The sequence below is a fragment of the Anabrus simplex genome, chromosome 1, assembly GCF_040414725.1.
Source record: "Anabrus simplex isolate iqAnaSimp1 chromosome 1, ASM4041472v1, whole genome shotgun sequence".
Taxonomy (NCBI): Eukaryota; Metazoa; Arthropoda; class Insecta; order Orthoptera; family Tettigoniidae; genus Anabrus; species Anabrus simplex.
Genome location: NC_090265.1, coordinates 1,182,245,222 through 1,182,262,890, shown reverse-complemented (window position 1 = coordinate 1,182,262,890; position 17,669 = coordinate 1,182,245,222). Strand labels below are relative to the sequence as shown.

Here is a 17,669-nt window from a genome sequence, read left to right as displayed (position 1 = left end):
ACCCGTGCTTCGCTACGGGATTCTCAGAAAGACTGACTTTGTGGTTTTCCTAACTGAAATCAACATAGGTCATTACAAAAACGTAAGTATGAATGTAGCGATTAAAAGCAATTCTATCATATAAAATACTCGATCAAATGGAAAGCCGCACGTTTTATAACGAACAGTGCTGCGGTTAGATTGCGGTGCCAATCTAGAGTCCTCAGAGTAGGGATTGAATAGCCCGAATGCTAAGATGATCCAGTGTGTTACGTACCAGTAGTATCAGCAAATGTATAAACCAGGGGAATGGCATGCTAAAGAAGAAAGTTATCTAACTCCCCAGCTACTTCCCATCAATATTCAGGCAGACTGTTACACTCTGTACGACTGGGTGAGCTGACCGTGTGGTTAGCGGTGCGCAGCTGTGAGCTTGCATCCGAGAGATAGTGGATTCGAACCCCATTGTCGGCAAAGATGGTATTCCGTGGTTTCCCACTTTCACACCACTCAAATGCTGGGCATGTACCTTAATTAAGGCCTAAGACACTCCTAGCCCTTTCCTATCCCATCGTCGCCATAAAACCTATCTATGTCGGTGCGACGTAAATCAAATAAAAATTACTCTGTACGCAGCAGTAATCCTATCTACCGGAGATGAGGAGCAACAGAAGACACAAAGCACATCACGACAAACAATGGTCAATGTAATGTTATTGTTGATCAGTGTTATGAGCTTTCTATATTGTAGGCCTACACATTTAGTTTTCTTTCGACTCTGTGATTTGTAAAATATTTTATACCGTAAACTGTAGTTTCTTATTCTCCGACTTTACATACCGATTTTCATTAAATCCTGTTTACCCATTTTCTCGTTACTCGGCGCTGATATGGACTTAGTAATAAAAATCCAAATTCAAGAATATCTTTGTGATCATAGCCAGTACGGTAACAATGTATAAGACATGAATAATGGGAAATTTAATACTATATAACCTTAGCTATGTAGCATTCATCGATTACACCTCTAATAAGAAATATTTGAGAATTACGTTTTAGGCCTTCGCTTAAACTACCATTTCACTCAGCGTGAAAAAAAATATTTACAGCCTAGACTATAGCGACTTATTTCCTGACTTTGCGTACCGATTTTCATCAAGATAGGACTACTAATAACAACAATATTTGAGAATTAAATTTTAGGCCTTCCCCTAAACTACCATTTTTCTCAGCGTGAATACAATTATTGACAGCCTAGATTGTAGCAATTTATTCCTCAACTTTGCATACCCATTTTCTTTAAAATACGACCACTAATAACATAAATAGTTGAGAATTCAATTTTATGCCTTCCCCTAAACTACCATTTCACTCAGCGTGAGTAAAATAATTTATAGCCTAGATTGTAGAAGCTCATCCCCTGACTTCACATACCGATTTTCATTAGACCACTAATGACATAAATACTTGAGAATTCAATTTTAGGCCTTCCCCTAAACTACCATTTCACTCAGCGTGAGTAAAATGATTTATAGCCTAGATTGTAGAGACTCATCCCCCGACTTCACATACCGATTGTTATTGAATTCTCTTCAACCGTTTTCTCGTAATGCGTGTACATACATACAGACAGGCAGGCAGGCAGGCAGGCAGACAGACAGAAATTACGGAAAAGTAAAAAGTGCATTTTCTCGTTACTATGGACATGACCGATACAGAAATACCATTATTTTCAAATTCTGAGCACTGTACAGATAAAACTCTTATTTTATATATATAGATACTGGGGTGTACTTTGTTGATGACGTCATCGATACTCGGAGGTGATGTACAAATTTAATGTGATTACTTCCTCCCATCATTCCGTTGCCAGTAGATACGATTATCTCGGAAAATCGGTTGCTGTCAGTGTTGCCTCCAAGTTCAACTTTCATATTTCGAGTCAGAGCGTATATAAATGAATGGCCATAGAGCTGATCTTTTCGGAGAGGCATTAACTTCATTTGCTCTGGTTCCGTTGGTGAGAATAGGCAAAGGTCGTCGAAAGTCACCGGAGAAGTGGACTCTTACGCAACGGAGCGTCCTGTCAACTGCCTCTATATAGGGTCTATACATTGTTGTTTGTCATTGTGCACTCACCTCGTATAACCTCTACATAGTCCCACAAAACCTTCGCTTAATTATTGGTGTTCGATGAATTGAACACTGGTGCATCAGAGTTGTCGACATCATTGGGTACTTTAAACATGGAATGTGCTATCTTACCTTCCGGTAGAAGAGTTGCGGCGATACCGGAGGATGGAACCGCCGCGACAGATATCTTGCCATCTCCTCTGAGTTTATCGAGTGACATACTGATTAGGAACGTCTTTCCTGTGCCGCCTGGAGCATCAGTGATAAACTTTTTGCTACTTTTTCTCCGACACAAGGCAATACCTCTCGGTAAATTGAGCACTGCTCATCGGTCAGTTTCGCCTCATTATGGAGAACGGTGTTCGCCATGTTATTCCGGCACTAGCTCGTTTTTTTTCTCAGATATTCTAAATTCAAACGTTCCACATCAGGGGCAGGAAGTCTGTAATTAATCAGATGCTGACTTCCTGTCGGTAGAGTAAGGGCTTCCAATGATCGAAGAGAAGTCATTTTCTGTATTTGTGTTCTTCATTCCCATAGTGTCGTCCTTTTGGTCACTGTAAGTCCACGTTTTTAATATCATTTTGCATGAAACGAAGTGCTACATGATGCAATTATTGATATAAATGATACTGTGCATATATTAGTGATAAATAAGTGATCATAGTAACAGTATTGTCTAAATTTGTCATGTTCCGCCGATTCCATGCTGAAAGTTGATAAGTCTATTATTTTTAATATCATTTTTCTTCCCCCCCTATGCGTCGAAAAAATAATAGGAATATATCAGATTGTGCTTACACATGAAGCACTTCTCCAGTAAACATAATATGCCACTATCTATAAATAAACCCTCGTTTATGATGTTTTGAAACTTTCAAATGTTTCTCCTGAAAACGTTAGAAGTTGGACTTATCAACTTTCGGCTCTTACTGCTTCAACTACAACTACTGTGTCAGTGCCCTTAAAATCTCTGACATTGCTAACATGTAGGTTGTTTGTACTTTGCAGTTTATTATTTATGTTTAACTTTTGCAGAAATGTCTTTCACGTGGCTTTCATAACTGCAAGTGTTTTGTATGCATGTGATGTATAAATCCTGCACCGGGCGAGTTGGCCGTGCGGTTAGGGGCGCGCAGCTCTGAGCTTGCATCCGGGAGTTAGTGGGTGCGAACCGCACTCTCGGCAGACCTGAAGATGATTTTCCGTGGTTTCCCATTTTCACACCAGGCAAATGCTGGGGTTGTATCTTAGTTAAGGCCACGGCCGTTTCCTTCCCACTCCTAGCCCTTCCCTATCCCATCGTCGCCATTAGACTTGTCTGTATCGGTGCGACGTAAAACAGATTGTAGAAAAAAAAATCCTGCCACTCAGTGTGTCACCTGGCAGCTGTACAAACACTTAATCGCAACATTGATATTTACGGACTTTTATCGTTTGGAAACACGAAAGAGGCGGGGGTTATTATAACAGCCGTAAATTGTACAAATTTGCGACATGTTATTATGTGAATTCTTCTTCAACGCGAATCAGTGAATTGTGTGGTCCTAGTTTTTTCGTAATTTAATTTCCACAAAATCAGCTGAGAAGGTTTGCTATGCTTTCACAGAAGATGGTGCGCATAGCGTTATATCGCGTCGCGTATTTATCTCCAGCGATATCTTCACACCATTAATGACAGGAACAGGTTGTATAGTGATTGGTGTTATACCATCGCTCAGTCCTTAGTTACTTTCATATTATCAAAGGCTTGTTCAGATTAAGACAGGCTGATAAAAGTAACAAACTTCCGGGGTGAGTGGCTCAGACGGTTGAGGGGCTGGCCTTCTGACTCCAACTTGGCAGGTTCGATCCTGACTCAATCCGGTGATATTTGAAGGTACTCAGATACGTCATCCTCGTGTCGGTAGATTTACTGACACGTAAAAAACTCCTGCGGCACTAAATTCTGGCACCTCGGTGTCTCCGAAAACCGAATGTAGTTAGTGGAACGTAAAGCAAATAACATTATTAAAAGTAGCGAACTAGTTCTACTCCATACCAGAAGATGTAGCGCACAGTAACCACTTTATCGTACCAGAGATAGGCTCTACGATAGATTACAAATAATAAAACAAAAATCAAGAAATAAGTAAATACAGTAGAACCCCGTTTATCCGAAATAAAGGGGGTGGAGCCACTTGGTTGACGCGTTTTTTTCGGATGACACATGGTAAATGTTTTCGGAAGTAAAATGTCGAGATAAAACTGCATAAACTCTGTTAAGGAAAGGTGCATAATGTATATCAACACTAAAATGTTTACATTATGTCACACGTTTTATAGCTTCAGTGCTTTTCTTCTGAATTTTCTTGGTGCAGCGCTGTCGTGCAGCTATGTCGCACCACCGTTTAATCAACAGCACATCAGTTGGTGTAGATGCATTGTTTTGTTCAACAAAGCGCAAAGCAATCTGAAATAACTAAACAAGTTTTGTTACTACTGAACTGAATACTGAATAGAGTAATTTTATTACAGTACTATAATTAAAGCGTGTGGTACTGTATTTTAATAACAATTCGAAATCAATCTTGCATCCAATGAATTACATAAATCATCTGCTGTAACTCGATTCTCAGAACTGCTATTGTCAAGGTCGGAGTCGTTTACACAATCTTCATGACGAATAATTCAGTAATAACCCTAACCCCATCGCACTACAGCCCTGAAGGGCCTTGGCCTACCACGTGACCGCTGCTCAGCCCGAAGGCCTACAGATTACGAGGCGTCGTGTGGTCAGCACGACGAATCCTCTCTGTCGTTATTCTTGGTTTTCTAGACGGGGAATACAATAATAATAATAATAATAATAATAATAATAATAATAATTCCTGCTTGTTCTAGAAGAATGTATGATAGAAGGAACCAGAGGGTATAGAAAGTGTTTTGTTTTATGCTACAAGTGCATTCTGGCATAGGGTTTGGCTAGTAGCTCTCAGCACATATAGCAAGAGAATTACTAATAACGACGGCGAAGAATTAGAGGGTAAGAACAAAATATTAAAATACAATTTTGCCAGAGCATTTCGATTAAGCGAAGTTCGGTTAAGTGGGGTTCTACTGTACATTAAATTGTTATGTTTTAAATTCAGTATATCTGGCAGTTTTCCGTTATAAGACGTCAGATGGACATATACCATACCTAAAAGACTCTCTAGATCAGTGGGTCACAGTCTAAATTCCCATCAGTCTGACGGAACTTGAGCCTTCAACCTCGACCACATGCAACAAGCGGCCAATCACCTGCATTGTCCTGCACTGTCCAAGCAGCAGCAAGTTATTGTTCTTGGACGTGGGCATGCAGCATATCTTCTCCGTTTTGCTCATACTGTAAATAGGCTCGTTGTAAGTACAGGAGGTGCATGGAAGTGATTTTTAAGATATACCTTTCTTATTGTATTAGGCCTACTTGTGTGGGACGTTGGGAGTTATGAACATTTGCAACTTATTATCAATCACGGAACATTTGTAACGACTAAAACACATTTTTAAGTTCTTGTGAAAAAATTGCAACCTGTTTTCCAGTGATTGACTGGGTCAGGGATGTAATGAATGAAGCAGATATAGGCTGTTAGTACGATGGGGTCGCCACTCCCAAAGTGATGTATTAATGAATGATAGATGCTCTGAAATGAGAATGGAGAGTGTTGTGGAATGAAAGATGACAGGGAAAACCGGAGTACCCGGAGAAAAACCTGTCCCGCTTCCGCTTTGTCCAGCACAAATCTCACATGGAGTGACCGGGATTTGAACCACGGTATCAAGCGGTGAGAGGCCGACGCGCTGCCGTGTGAGCCACGGAGGCTCTCTTTAAGTTTTTGTAGCAAAATAAATTTTATATCCACATGTTGTTTTTTTTTTTTTTTTTTTTCAGGATCACCTACATCCACCTCCCGTTGCAGAGCAAGTGGCTTTACGTTGGTACGGAGCGGGGTAACATCCATGTGGTGAACATCGAGTCCTTCGTGCTGTCGGGCTACGTCATCAATTGGAATAAGGCCATCGAAGTGTGAGTAGTAAATACATACATACATACATTCAATTAAATACTTTACGACTTCAATGCATGTGACTTCTCTACTTCCTTCTTTCAGTGTTCGTATGAAACCTCACACGTTTGATATTTTGTCGTCATTACAGGCTGCTCTTTAAACTACTTTTCTAATTTTCTTTATAGATCAATTTGTGGCCGATTATTGTGCGTCTTATGTATTCAGGTAAATTACTGAACTTAGATGCTTTCTGATACATTCACATTGATTCTCATGTAATCTATTTTCCCTTGTGAAAAGCTACAGCTCGTGAATTGTTAGTTTTAAACAGTTTTCATAACTGCGAAGTATGTGACGGATAGATTGGGAGCCGACACTCGTTATCTGCTGGTGGGGAAAAAACACGCTCATTTTATACGGATTTGTGAGGAACTGCAAGATATTATTTATTTATTTATTTATTTATTTATTTATTTATTTATTTATTTATTTATTTATTTATTTATTTATTTATTTATTTGGGATACTTGCCTCCGTGGCTCAGGTGGCACTCCGCGTGAGATTTGTGCTGGGCAAAGCGGAGGGGGGACAGGTTTTCCTCCGGGTACTCCGGTTTTCCCTGTCATATTTCATTCCAGCAACACACTCTAATATCATTTCATATCTCTGTCAGTCATTAATTATTTCCCCAGAGGAGTGTGACAGGCTTCGGCAGCCGGCACAATTTCTATCCTCGCCGCTAGATGGATGTTTCATTCATTCCTTTCCTGACTCGGTTCAAACTGGAAACAGGCTGTGGATTTTCATTTCCACTACATTTAATGCAGTAGTGTTACTGTCATATCATTTACAGACACACACACACTCACTCGTATGATACAATCTTCAGGTTTTGGCGTTGTGACTTTCTTGAATTTAACTATATTTTTGGTCCGGCATGATTTATATTAGGGTAGCTTCTCAGCAGTTGTTCTCTGAAGTTGGTTCTCGCCTAGCTTGTTTGTGTCGTCACTTCAAAGCTCAGTGTAAATGTTTATTCAATAATTTTCTCTCTAGATATTCCAGTTACTTCATTATTGATTTATTTAAATGAAGCGTTTGCTCGTAGAGATAGGCACTATCGACTGAAAACCGCTCTCGACTAATTGGACGATAGTCCCTTCGAACTATCGACTGAATAGTCGAATTTTTCCAGCCGAACAAAAGTGTTCATTACTTCCTGTCGAGAAGTCCGAATAGTCGAATGATTTCAGTCCAATGAAAGTATACATATAACGCAAATAGCCAGTCATTCCGTGAAAAACATTCGAATGTTTCCAGTCGATACTCTCCGTATCAAAAGTGGAGAGTCGTACTTTTACGAATTCGACTTATTTTAACGCAGTTTACCAATAATTAGAAATCATTTTTACAGACACCCATTAGAACAAAATTAATGTTATATTGAGTGACTTACACATTTATTCAACGGGACCCACGTTCGCAGCCGAGAAGTCCGCTCCACTTCTCATTAGGAATAAGAAGCTGCACCACCCGGAGATCCCAGGTTCGTATTCCATTCACTGACAGCGGATACACCGAGCTGGATAGTTGCAGTCGCCTAAGTGCGGCCAGTATCCAGTATTCGAGAGATAGTGGGTTCGAACCCCACTGTCGGCAGCCGTGAAGATGGTTTTCCGTGGTTTCCCATTTTCACACCAGGCAAATGCTGGGGCCACGGATGCTTCCTTCTCATTTCTAGCCTTTTTCTGTCCCATCGTCGCCATAAGACCTATCTGTGTCGCTGCGAAGTAAAGCAATTTGCAAAAAAATATTAAAAAATGAGACAGCGGATACCGTATCCTTAATGTAATTTTGCATGGGGTTTTCTACATTAATTCCTGGCAAATGCCACAGTAGTACTGTGCCTTAGGTGCATATCCCAATCCCCGACTTATATAATCACACTATCGAGGAACTCATAGTTTCGCACGTTAAAATCCGATTTGTGCACGGGGCTAATAAACAGAGATATGCCCTTAATATGAACCAACATGATACGAATGGCCTTTCTTGGTGCTAACTGGACATTGAAACGTAGAAAGACTACAATGGGGCTCTATTCCCGAACAATGCTAACAATAATATGTAAAACTTGTTACTGTAGTATGCAATCAGGATATATATATGAGAATAGCCAAACACACTACTACGCTACTACTGTATTTTCTAGATTATTATTATAGTTATGCCTTATTTATGAATAACGTAATTAATATAAACAAATATACAACGAAACAAAGAGCACATAAACGACAAGAGAAAATCGCCATATATTACATATCCGAAGTGTCCATAAACCGATAGTTCCATTCGCTGTGACGGAAGTGCGATTGAATTCAATCGACTTGTTTTGTGCTGACTGGACAGTGAAACGTGGATAGATCCGCGATGGAGAATGCGACTGAATTCAGCCGACTTGTTTTTTTTTCAAGTAGTCGACTGTTACGATAGTTTAAACTATCGATTAGTTCGATAGTTATCAGTCGGCTCAAACGACAGCCCCGTGTCGGTAGATTTACTGGCACGTAAAAGAACTCCTGCGGGACTATATTCCGGCACCTCGGCGTCTCCAAAGACCTTAAAAAGTAGTTAGTGGGACGTAAAGCAAATAACATTATTATTATTATTATTATTATTATTATTATTATTATTATTATTAGTCGATAGTGCCCATCTCTAGTTTGCTTAAATAACGTTTATACACGGTGAAAACAACTAGTAAAGAAATCAGTCCAACATTATTTTATAAAATGTTTCGAAGCTGAGGCAGTCTATTTAATGCCGATGTATTGGTAATTGTATTCATTCCGTACGCCATAGACGATCATCTGACGCTCCTCCCACCTCCCTTAAGCTACACACTTATCTGTAAAGGTGGCGTGGGAAAGGTCGCTATGAAACTCGATGATACCTTCAGAAGAGTTTAGGACCACTGTTCTAGTTGATCGTATTACTACTTTCTTCAGAAGCTATCATTCATGTCAATAATGTGTGTTGCACAAGTTTCTTGCCGATTTTTTTTTATAAGTGTGATAGAATACGTTAAGCATTATCAATCACCCAAATCAGATAGCAAAATTACGCTTTTGCAACTACAAATGCGATGACAAGTAATCGAACGAAGACCAAGATATAGGGCCTGTCAAGACTTGTTTTAGTCAGTGGTGTATGTATGTACGTACGTTTAGTCATTAGCCCGAAGGCGGGTTGGATCCTCAACAGCTCCACCATCAGCTGTCATAGATGGCCTAGGCATCACTGAAATAAGGAGTGAGGTAGTTTCCCGTCGCTTTCCTCACTGAGCCAGAAGTTGCTATTACATACCAGTCTGCCAAGCCCACTGAAATGCATGCACCAACCGACCCTATGAGCAATAGTTTCACACCATTCATAGCAGGGACTGGCTGCATAAGGAATGGCATTACTAGCATCGCTCATACATCAGTCACTCACATATTGTCAAAGCCAAGTATAAGACAGAGACAGGTCAATGAAAGTAACAAAATTACTCTAGCCTGTACCAGAAGACATAGTGCACTGTAAACACTAGGTCCCACCAGCAAAGGCACAAAAAATGCAACGAAACACCAACATTGGCAGTGTTAAGAGACAAAGAGTGTGTGACGCTCTACCGTTATGAGACTGCTCATGTTATAAGTGAAAAGAAAGAAAGAAAGAAAGAAAGGAAGGAAGAAAAATGCACTTTCCTTCTGACAAATTGATCGGCTCTTTGAACTTGGCATGTGTTCGTATGATCTGAACGGCCAGTGAGACAGATTTAGAGTGGAATTCCATTGCGTTGGGTTCAACAGGGGCTTGCTCAGAGATAGACGTTACTTCAAATGTGATGTAATATTCAGGAGATGAAAACGTTTCCACGATATTTGTCACTATAAATTAAACTGGGTTCGGTGAAGTAATGAACCAGAGTGTTCATGAACGATTCTGATGCCAACCGTGACTTGAATAGTGCAGTCATCCGACGACATCAAATACTATTGTCTAAACCAGATAGCATCAATTGATCAGGCTCGCTGCCCCCCAACCATGTAATGTTGAGGTGATAAAGAACATCTTCCAATCTTATAGCGTGATACTCTTTTATTTTTACATGTTGCTTTACGTTGCACCGACACAGATAGGTCTTACGGCGAAGATGGCACGGGAAGGGACTAGAAGTGGGAAGGAAGCGGTCGTGGTCGCTAGGTGTGAAAATGGGAAACCACGGAAAACCATCTTCAGGGCTGCTGACAGTGGGTTTCGAACCCACTTTCTTCCGAATACTGGATACTGTATAGCGTGATACAGATACCATTTCCTTCACCTTCAGGTGGTACGTTTCCATTTTACTGTCAGTAAATACAAAATGCCCATTTTACTTCATTCCGTTAGGGAGCGTGATTGGTTAAGTACCTTAGTTGCTAGCGTTCCACTGAGACGGCCGATGTTCTAATCTCGATCAGTCCCAGGTTGGAATTTTCACTTCAAAAAACTACGTAGCATCAAGAAGAGCAGCTGGCTTAAACTGCTGTCCAAAACCCAAAATTTACCACGATGGCTCCAGTGATCCAAGAAATGCATTGAATAACCTGAAGTATGTTTTTAAATGTCACATTCTTGTGAACATCCGTGTTTTCTCAAATAACTTAGGACTATTTTCTTGAAAGTGGACTTATAGAAAAAGTGGAGGAGAGGGCGTAATTTTGGAGACGGAGACGATCACGGTCTGAACACTGCCCAATGCACATGGATTTTTTGAAATGAAAAGTTTCGTCCCCGTAGTTCGGATTCCACATAGAACTGGAAGTCCTGTGTTCATAATCATGGTATCATCATATACGTAGTATCCATTTTTCAATTCTGTTGTGTGCCTGTTTTAAGCGTCTTTCATTATCACCATTTAGAAACTACCACATTTCTATTTCTCACTTTTCATAATATCGGAAGATGGTTCCCTTAACTGTGTTATTACATATTACAGTATTTTTTACGTTGTGCAATAGCAGTCTAATTAATAGTTTATTCGGCAACTGAATAGCATAATAACTTCTACCATTTCATTTGAAGGAAGAAGGCCTTGACAAAGCACTTTCTCGGAATTGATGTATGATGGATGGTAGGCCTTTCCCTTTTCAAGCACGGTGCAGAGAGTGTTGTTTAATGCTAAACATTATTCTCTGCCAGTAACTCTGTCGGCTGGAAATAGGAAAGTGCCGGCTGATGAGGCTTGTTGTATTCCTCACAGACTATGACAATTTGTTATGGAGTGTTACTGGAATTAAATGGGCGGAGAAATTAAAGATCTATGGAAAACTACCCTTCCTCTGGTTTGTTAAAGTGGAACTTAATATGGAATCACCAAATTTTGAAGCCAAATTGTGGTGAGAGTTTACCATTTAACCGCCTATGGTACAATAATAATAATAATAATAATAATAATAATAATAATAATAATAATCGCATTGCAGAAAGGTCAACCATTAGATTATTCATTCCAAAATTTCAGCAATGCAGGCTGGCTTTGTGTGACGTTATCCAGTGAGTGGTTTAATTCTGGTGCAGCACGCAAAGAGAAAGAAGAGTTAGCTACGTGGTACGGATCGTGTAGCTGTGAGCTTGTTTTCAGGATGTCGTGTATTAGAACTCCACTGTCTGGAGCCCTCAAGATGATTTTCGAAATTTTCTCATGTTCAAGTCAGGAAGATACGGGCACTATAGGCCTACCTGAATTAATGCCAATCCCAGCCCTTCCCATTACAGCGCCGTCGAAACCTGTAGGCCTACGTGTTACTGCTACGTTAAAAACAGCGCAAAATAGAAAGTGGCCTCGATGGCGGCGATTTTCTAGCTCATGTTCTTCAGTTCCTATTTTGCGTATGGAAAGGTTTTAGTTTGGTTTAACCTTTAGAATGCTGTTGATGAAATGGTTCGTAAACTAAAGACGTTTCTCATGACTGTCTTTAAAACTAGAAGTATTTTCCTAATTTGTCAAAATGCCTGACAGCTAAAGGATTTTTGACAAAATAAGAAAAATAATGTGAAGAAAAAGTATAAAATATAAAGCGAAAAGAATACTTTTTATGCAATATTTGCTTTTACTATTTCAGAGAGAACCAAACCAGTGGTCCTAATGTAGCATTTCATTCACTAGATCTAGCGAATTCAATATATTTTAGCAGGGGATTTTAAAAAAATGTAATATTCATGCAGAAATTTAGTAGTTATTTCAACTTATAGTGTCTTAGAAACATTCTTTTTCATTTTCACTTTTCGTTTTTCAGTGGATGTTTGTTTCGAGCGTGTCGGTTTTCATCCAGCCTAAACGAAATACACGTTACAAGCGTGAGGTAAACACATAGTTATTGTTAACTATAGTGTGCGGTTATAGTCCCTGTCAGTGTTCGATACGTTTTAGAAAAGGACTTTGTGAATATTCAGTTTTTATTTGTGTGTATTCGGTGAGTTATAGTAAATGAAACGAATCAGGTGAGATATTTACAAAATAAACCTCTAAATTTCGAGGACCTATTATTTGCAAACGAGGAGTTTAAGTAAGATTGTTGCATCGAAAATTACTTTTGTAGTACTACATGCTTCATATTTATCACAAGAAAATCGAACGACTATACAAAGATTATGTAAATAAGGGTATATGCCTGCCAGAGGTAACTCTCTATATATAATTTCAGCTACATAATTACATTACACAATAGTTAGTGTGAATTGCTTCAGTTGACACAACACAAACCCATGACAGGGTACATTGCTGTGAAAATAATTTGGCGTAGAATTGTCTCCTCATCGAGAAATGAATATAAAAAGACCGGAAAGAGTGAATGTGTTTTGCTTATAACCCCACGATATATCTATTATTTCGAATTCAGGAACAGCCTTTTTTTTTTTTGATTGGCGGTGGTGGAGGTGGAAGTGGGGGGAAGAATTGCCAATCCTTAGAAATGGCTTGTGTAGATGCACAGAACATGTACAGGAACAGCAAACGAAAACGGGAGAGATTGACGTGGATTTGTTTATACTAGTGATAGGTACATCAAACAGTGAAGATACCTGCATATCGGCTGTTATTCTCAAACCAGTTTAGTTGTTGTACCCTTACCAAGGAAAGGGACAACGCCGGCGGCGGAGTGTGCCAGCGTCTCGACGTTGTAATTACCAGAGCGGCGCCTAACCGCTCGTCCTGTCAGTTCTCGTTATGAGCTAGGCACGCACAAAGGAGAGGCAATGACTACGTAGATTAGTAGCCTCGGGCATTCCCTCCGGCAATAGCACTGAACACTTTGAAAAAGAACAGACATGAAGCTTTTCACCACATGCTACACACAATATCAGTATGAGTAAGGCTAAATGATCAAAGCTTGAAGCTTTTTCTCACAATCCTCTTCCCAGTCTTACTCGTAGTAAGACTGTGCACTGAATGCTAGAGTCTATAAACTATTATAGGGAGTTAGATAGCCTTTGTTTTTTTCTATTTGCTTTACGTCGCACCGACTCATACGTCTTATGGCGACGATGGGATAAGAAAGGCCTAGGAAGTGGAAGGAAGCGGCCGTGCCCTTAATTAAGGTACAGCCCCGGCATTTGCCTGGTGTGAAAAATGGGAAACCACGGAAAACCATCTTCAGGGCTGCCGACAGTGGGACTCGAACCCACTATCTCTCGATTACTGGATACTGGCTGCACTTAAGCGACTGCAGCTATTGAGCTCGGTGATAGCATTTGTTAGTGTAGTTAATAGTCATTTGATATCTCACACTAAACTAAGCACTTTAAATAATTATATTTATGTTTGTGTATGGATTTCAGAATCTTGGCTAACACTTCCTTCTTATCTCGGATGAGGTGTACAGTGACCAATTCCAGCTTCGGTTTGATTTTTAATAATAACAATGTTATTGGCTTTACGTCCCACTAACTACTTTGACGGTTTTCGGAGACGCCGAGTTTGCAGAATTTACTGTAGTCCCGCAGGAGTTCTTTTACGTGCCAGCAAATCTACCGACACGAGGCTGACGTATTTGAGCACCTTCAAATACCACCGGACTGAGTCAGGATCGAACCTGCCAAGTTGGGGTCAGAAGGCCAATGGCTCAACCGCCTGAGCCACTCAGCCCGGCGGTTTGATTTTTTGTCAGACTTTCTGACGTCCTTTGGTTTGTAACAGTATCACACCAAATCTACTGGAGTAATGGCATAAACAGCGTAGCTGTGAGCTTGCATCCAGAAGTTAGTGGGTTCGAACCCCACTGTCGGCAGCCCTGAAGATGGTTTTCCGTGATTTCCCATTTTCACACCATGCAAATGCTGGGGCTGTGCCTTAATTGGGGCCACGGCCGCTTCCTTCCCACTCGGAGACCTTCCCTTTCCCATTGTCGCCGTAAGACCTGTCTCTGTCGGTGCGACGTAAAGCCAGTTGTAAAATAATAATAATAATAATAATAATAATAATAATAATAATAATAATAATAATAATAATAATAATAATAATAATAATAATAATAATTGGCATAAACGATGGTTTTTGAGGAGAGACCAGATTGGAGAGAAAATTAAGTCAAATTACAGTATATTCCTGAGTAGGAATCCTTTGAGGATGGTTGCCCAGTTGTACTTCCCCTTAAAACAATAATCACCACCGCCACTATCCTAAGTACAGAGGGGTGAGGGAGGTAGACGGAGCTGCTAAGTGAGTGTTTTCGTTTATTTTACGGCAAAATTTTTATCACCTTTAAGTTTAGGAATGTTTATTGATCATTCACTGAAGTCTCATTGAAATTTTTCTGGTCCAGTCCAGACATTTTCCTTCTTAGTGCCGAGGTTACGGATAGTGGAAGCATTTACTTTCCACTACTCCAAGGACCTTCTTGGCCTGTGTGGGAATGGCCTATTTTTAAATTCTTATTAGGCTGTACGTGTGAGAGCAAAACTTGTAACGACAATATCTTGTACATTTCGGTCATCTCTACCTTTGAAGACAGTGTTTGATGGAAGTAATCAGCTAGGACCTCCTGCAAGGCAGTACTCGGTCCTCTACTGATACACCAGCAGTATTATATTATATTGTTTTAAGTCAAGATATTAAATATATTGCTGTACTCGAACACAGCGCAAACCTTGCTCAAGTGTTATTGCGGCTGCGGAACGGAAATGATATCGACCGTCGAGCACAGTCGATAAGTGTGAGTAGAGTTGCTATTTGTGAGCAACAAGTGGTCGACCGAGCATATGTTTAATGCAGAAAGAAATGGACCTCTTCTCATTAGTGATGCGAGGCGAAGTGATATATCGTGCTGCCAGAAGACACAACATCTTCTCACAAATAAATGTGTTTTCCTACTCAGGACGCTACGATGAATGCAGTTCCCTATTACTAATCTGCTTCAGCTCTTAAGGAAAATTTTTCATATAGTCGTAGAAACGTATTTTTTTATCTTTTTGTGGAGATACCGATCGTCAACTCCTTATACTTTCATTATCGAACGCTACCTTGAAGGTCTTTGGAGAAGTGGAAGTTACAGGTATTCTTGGCCTTGGTAACCAGTCGCATTTGCCCCAAAGAATAAACATAGTACTCGGAAATACTAGATTAGGAAATGCAGTCTTAAGGCAGGTAGATATTTTTTTCACGATTTGTTTTACGTCACACCGACACAGATAGGTCTTATTGTGACGATGGGATAGGAAAGGCCTAGCAGTGGGAAGATAGCGGCCTGGCCTTAATTAAGGTATAGCCCCAGCTTTTGCCTGATGTGAAAATAAGAAACCACGGAAAACCACCTTCAGGGCTGCCGACAGCGGGGTTCGAACCCACTATCTCCCGAATACTGGATACTGGCCGCACTTAAGCGACTGCAGCTATCGAGCTCGGTACGTAGAAATGAAAACGTTAGCACAGAATAGGGTGCGCGGAGGACTGCATCAAGATGTCTACGGACTGATGATCGAAATAGCAAAAAAAAAAAAAAAAAAAATTAAAAATCCGCAACTTACTCTTATTGTTAGTGCAGGCTGAGTGATCCCCAGTGCCAAGTGCCTCCCCAGAAATGAAAATCTCGTTTCCAAATTTTTTAGCGTTCTCTCTGGCTCCGGGGAAATTGGTTGCGGATTCGATTCCTGGCCGGGTCGGAGATTTAATCTTTATTGGTTATTCCCTCGGACTCGGAGACTGGGTTTTTGTGCTGTCTTCGACATTAGATTTCGTCTTGTGTAGAGCCTTATCCTCACAGATGCGCAGGTCGCCCATGATAGTCAACTCGAAATGACTGCACATGGGCCTCTTCGGAGGCCCCATTATTTTATATCCTGGCATGGAATCGAACATACATCTGTGTAAATAAAACACACCTTTATCACCTACTTAGATATCCTTTATACGAAGTATGGAGAGTTTAGTACGTAGATAGAGACCTCCCTTTCCCCAGAATTAATCTGCTACCTAAACCAGCGTACCGCGATCGACGTCGAGAGTGAAGTGCTGTATTGTATTCGTGTTTGTCGTGGTCACTGTATGGAGTAGCGATGAACGAGCAGAGCTCAAGTTGCTAATGAACGTTACAGCTCGATATTCAAACAGTAGCAAATTACCAGAGGATAATACAACTTTTATTATAGAACAGCTCGCTACAAATTTGTGGATTAGATTTTTTCTCCTTTATTTTAATCTCATTATAAACGTTGTTCCCCTGTGTTGTATTCCGTAGAATATTACATTACTAGCGAAGAATATAAGTATGGGGAAGTTTTCTAATTAGCTGGGATAATATTGATCTTCAAAATGTTGAAGGCTTTAAAATGCCGGCAAAGTAAATAATTATTTCTTTTTTTTTTAAGTCAGTTAATTGAAACTAGTCTTTCTGCTTGATAATTTCTAGCTACTCATTAATATATCTCATCTGATAAAGCAGTCTACAGATTCGATTGCATGTCATATATAACGTTTGCTGTTCGAATATCAATCTCAGTGAGTATTCCGAATGTTATCGTATCTACAGAAATATCTCGTAAAAACTCAATGAACTTTTCTCCATTACCGTGAGTGGTAACTCACAGGCTGCAGACGGATTAGGAAGCGAAAGTAGGATGGTACAAATTGGATGTAAAATTTCAATAGTTTTTTTATAAGTTGATTTACGCCGCACCTACACAAATAGGTCTTATGCCGACGATTGGATACGAAAGGGACAGGAGTGGGAAGGAAGCGGCCGTGGCCTTAATTAAGGTACTAGCCCAGCATTTGTCTGGTATGAGAATGGGAAACCACGGGAAACCATCTTCAGGGCTGTCGACAGTGGAGTTCGAACCCACTATGTCCCGAATGCAAGCTCCTAACCACACGGCCACCTCCCTCGATCTTTTTCTTCACATTATTATTATTATTATTATTATTATTATTATTATTATTATTATTATAAGCTATGGATCAGTGGTAGTGTGTCTGGCGGCCTCTTGATCCCAATATCGTGGCAGACT

At 40.1% G+C, this 17,669-nt stretch overlaps 1 protein-coding gene across 2 annotated transcripts in view; it reads left to right on the top strand.

Annotated features, from left to right (window-relative positions):
• The window catches only part of Tomosyn (syntaxin-binding protein tomosyn), a 1,160,105-nt gene that overhangs the window by 462,082 nt on the left and 680,354 nt on the right, over positions 1–17,669 (top strand). For both annotated transcript variants that reach the window (XM_067137527.2, XM_067137528.2), the window contains exon 3: positions 6,026–6,160. In XM_067137527.2, coding sequence (XP_066993628.2) covers positions 6,026–6,160 — 135 coding nt within the window. The remainder of the gene's footprint in view (positions 1–6,025; positions 6,161–17,669) is intronic.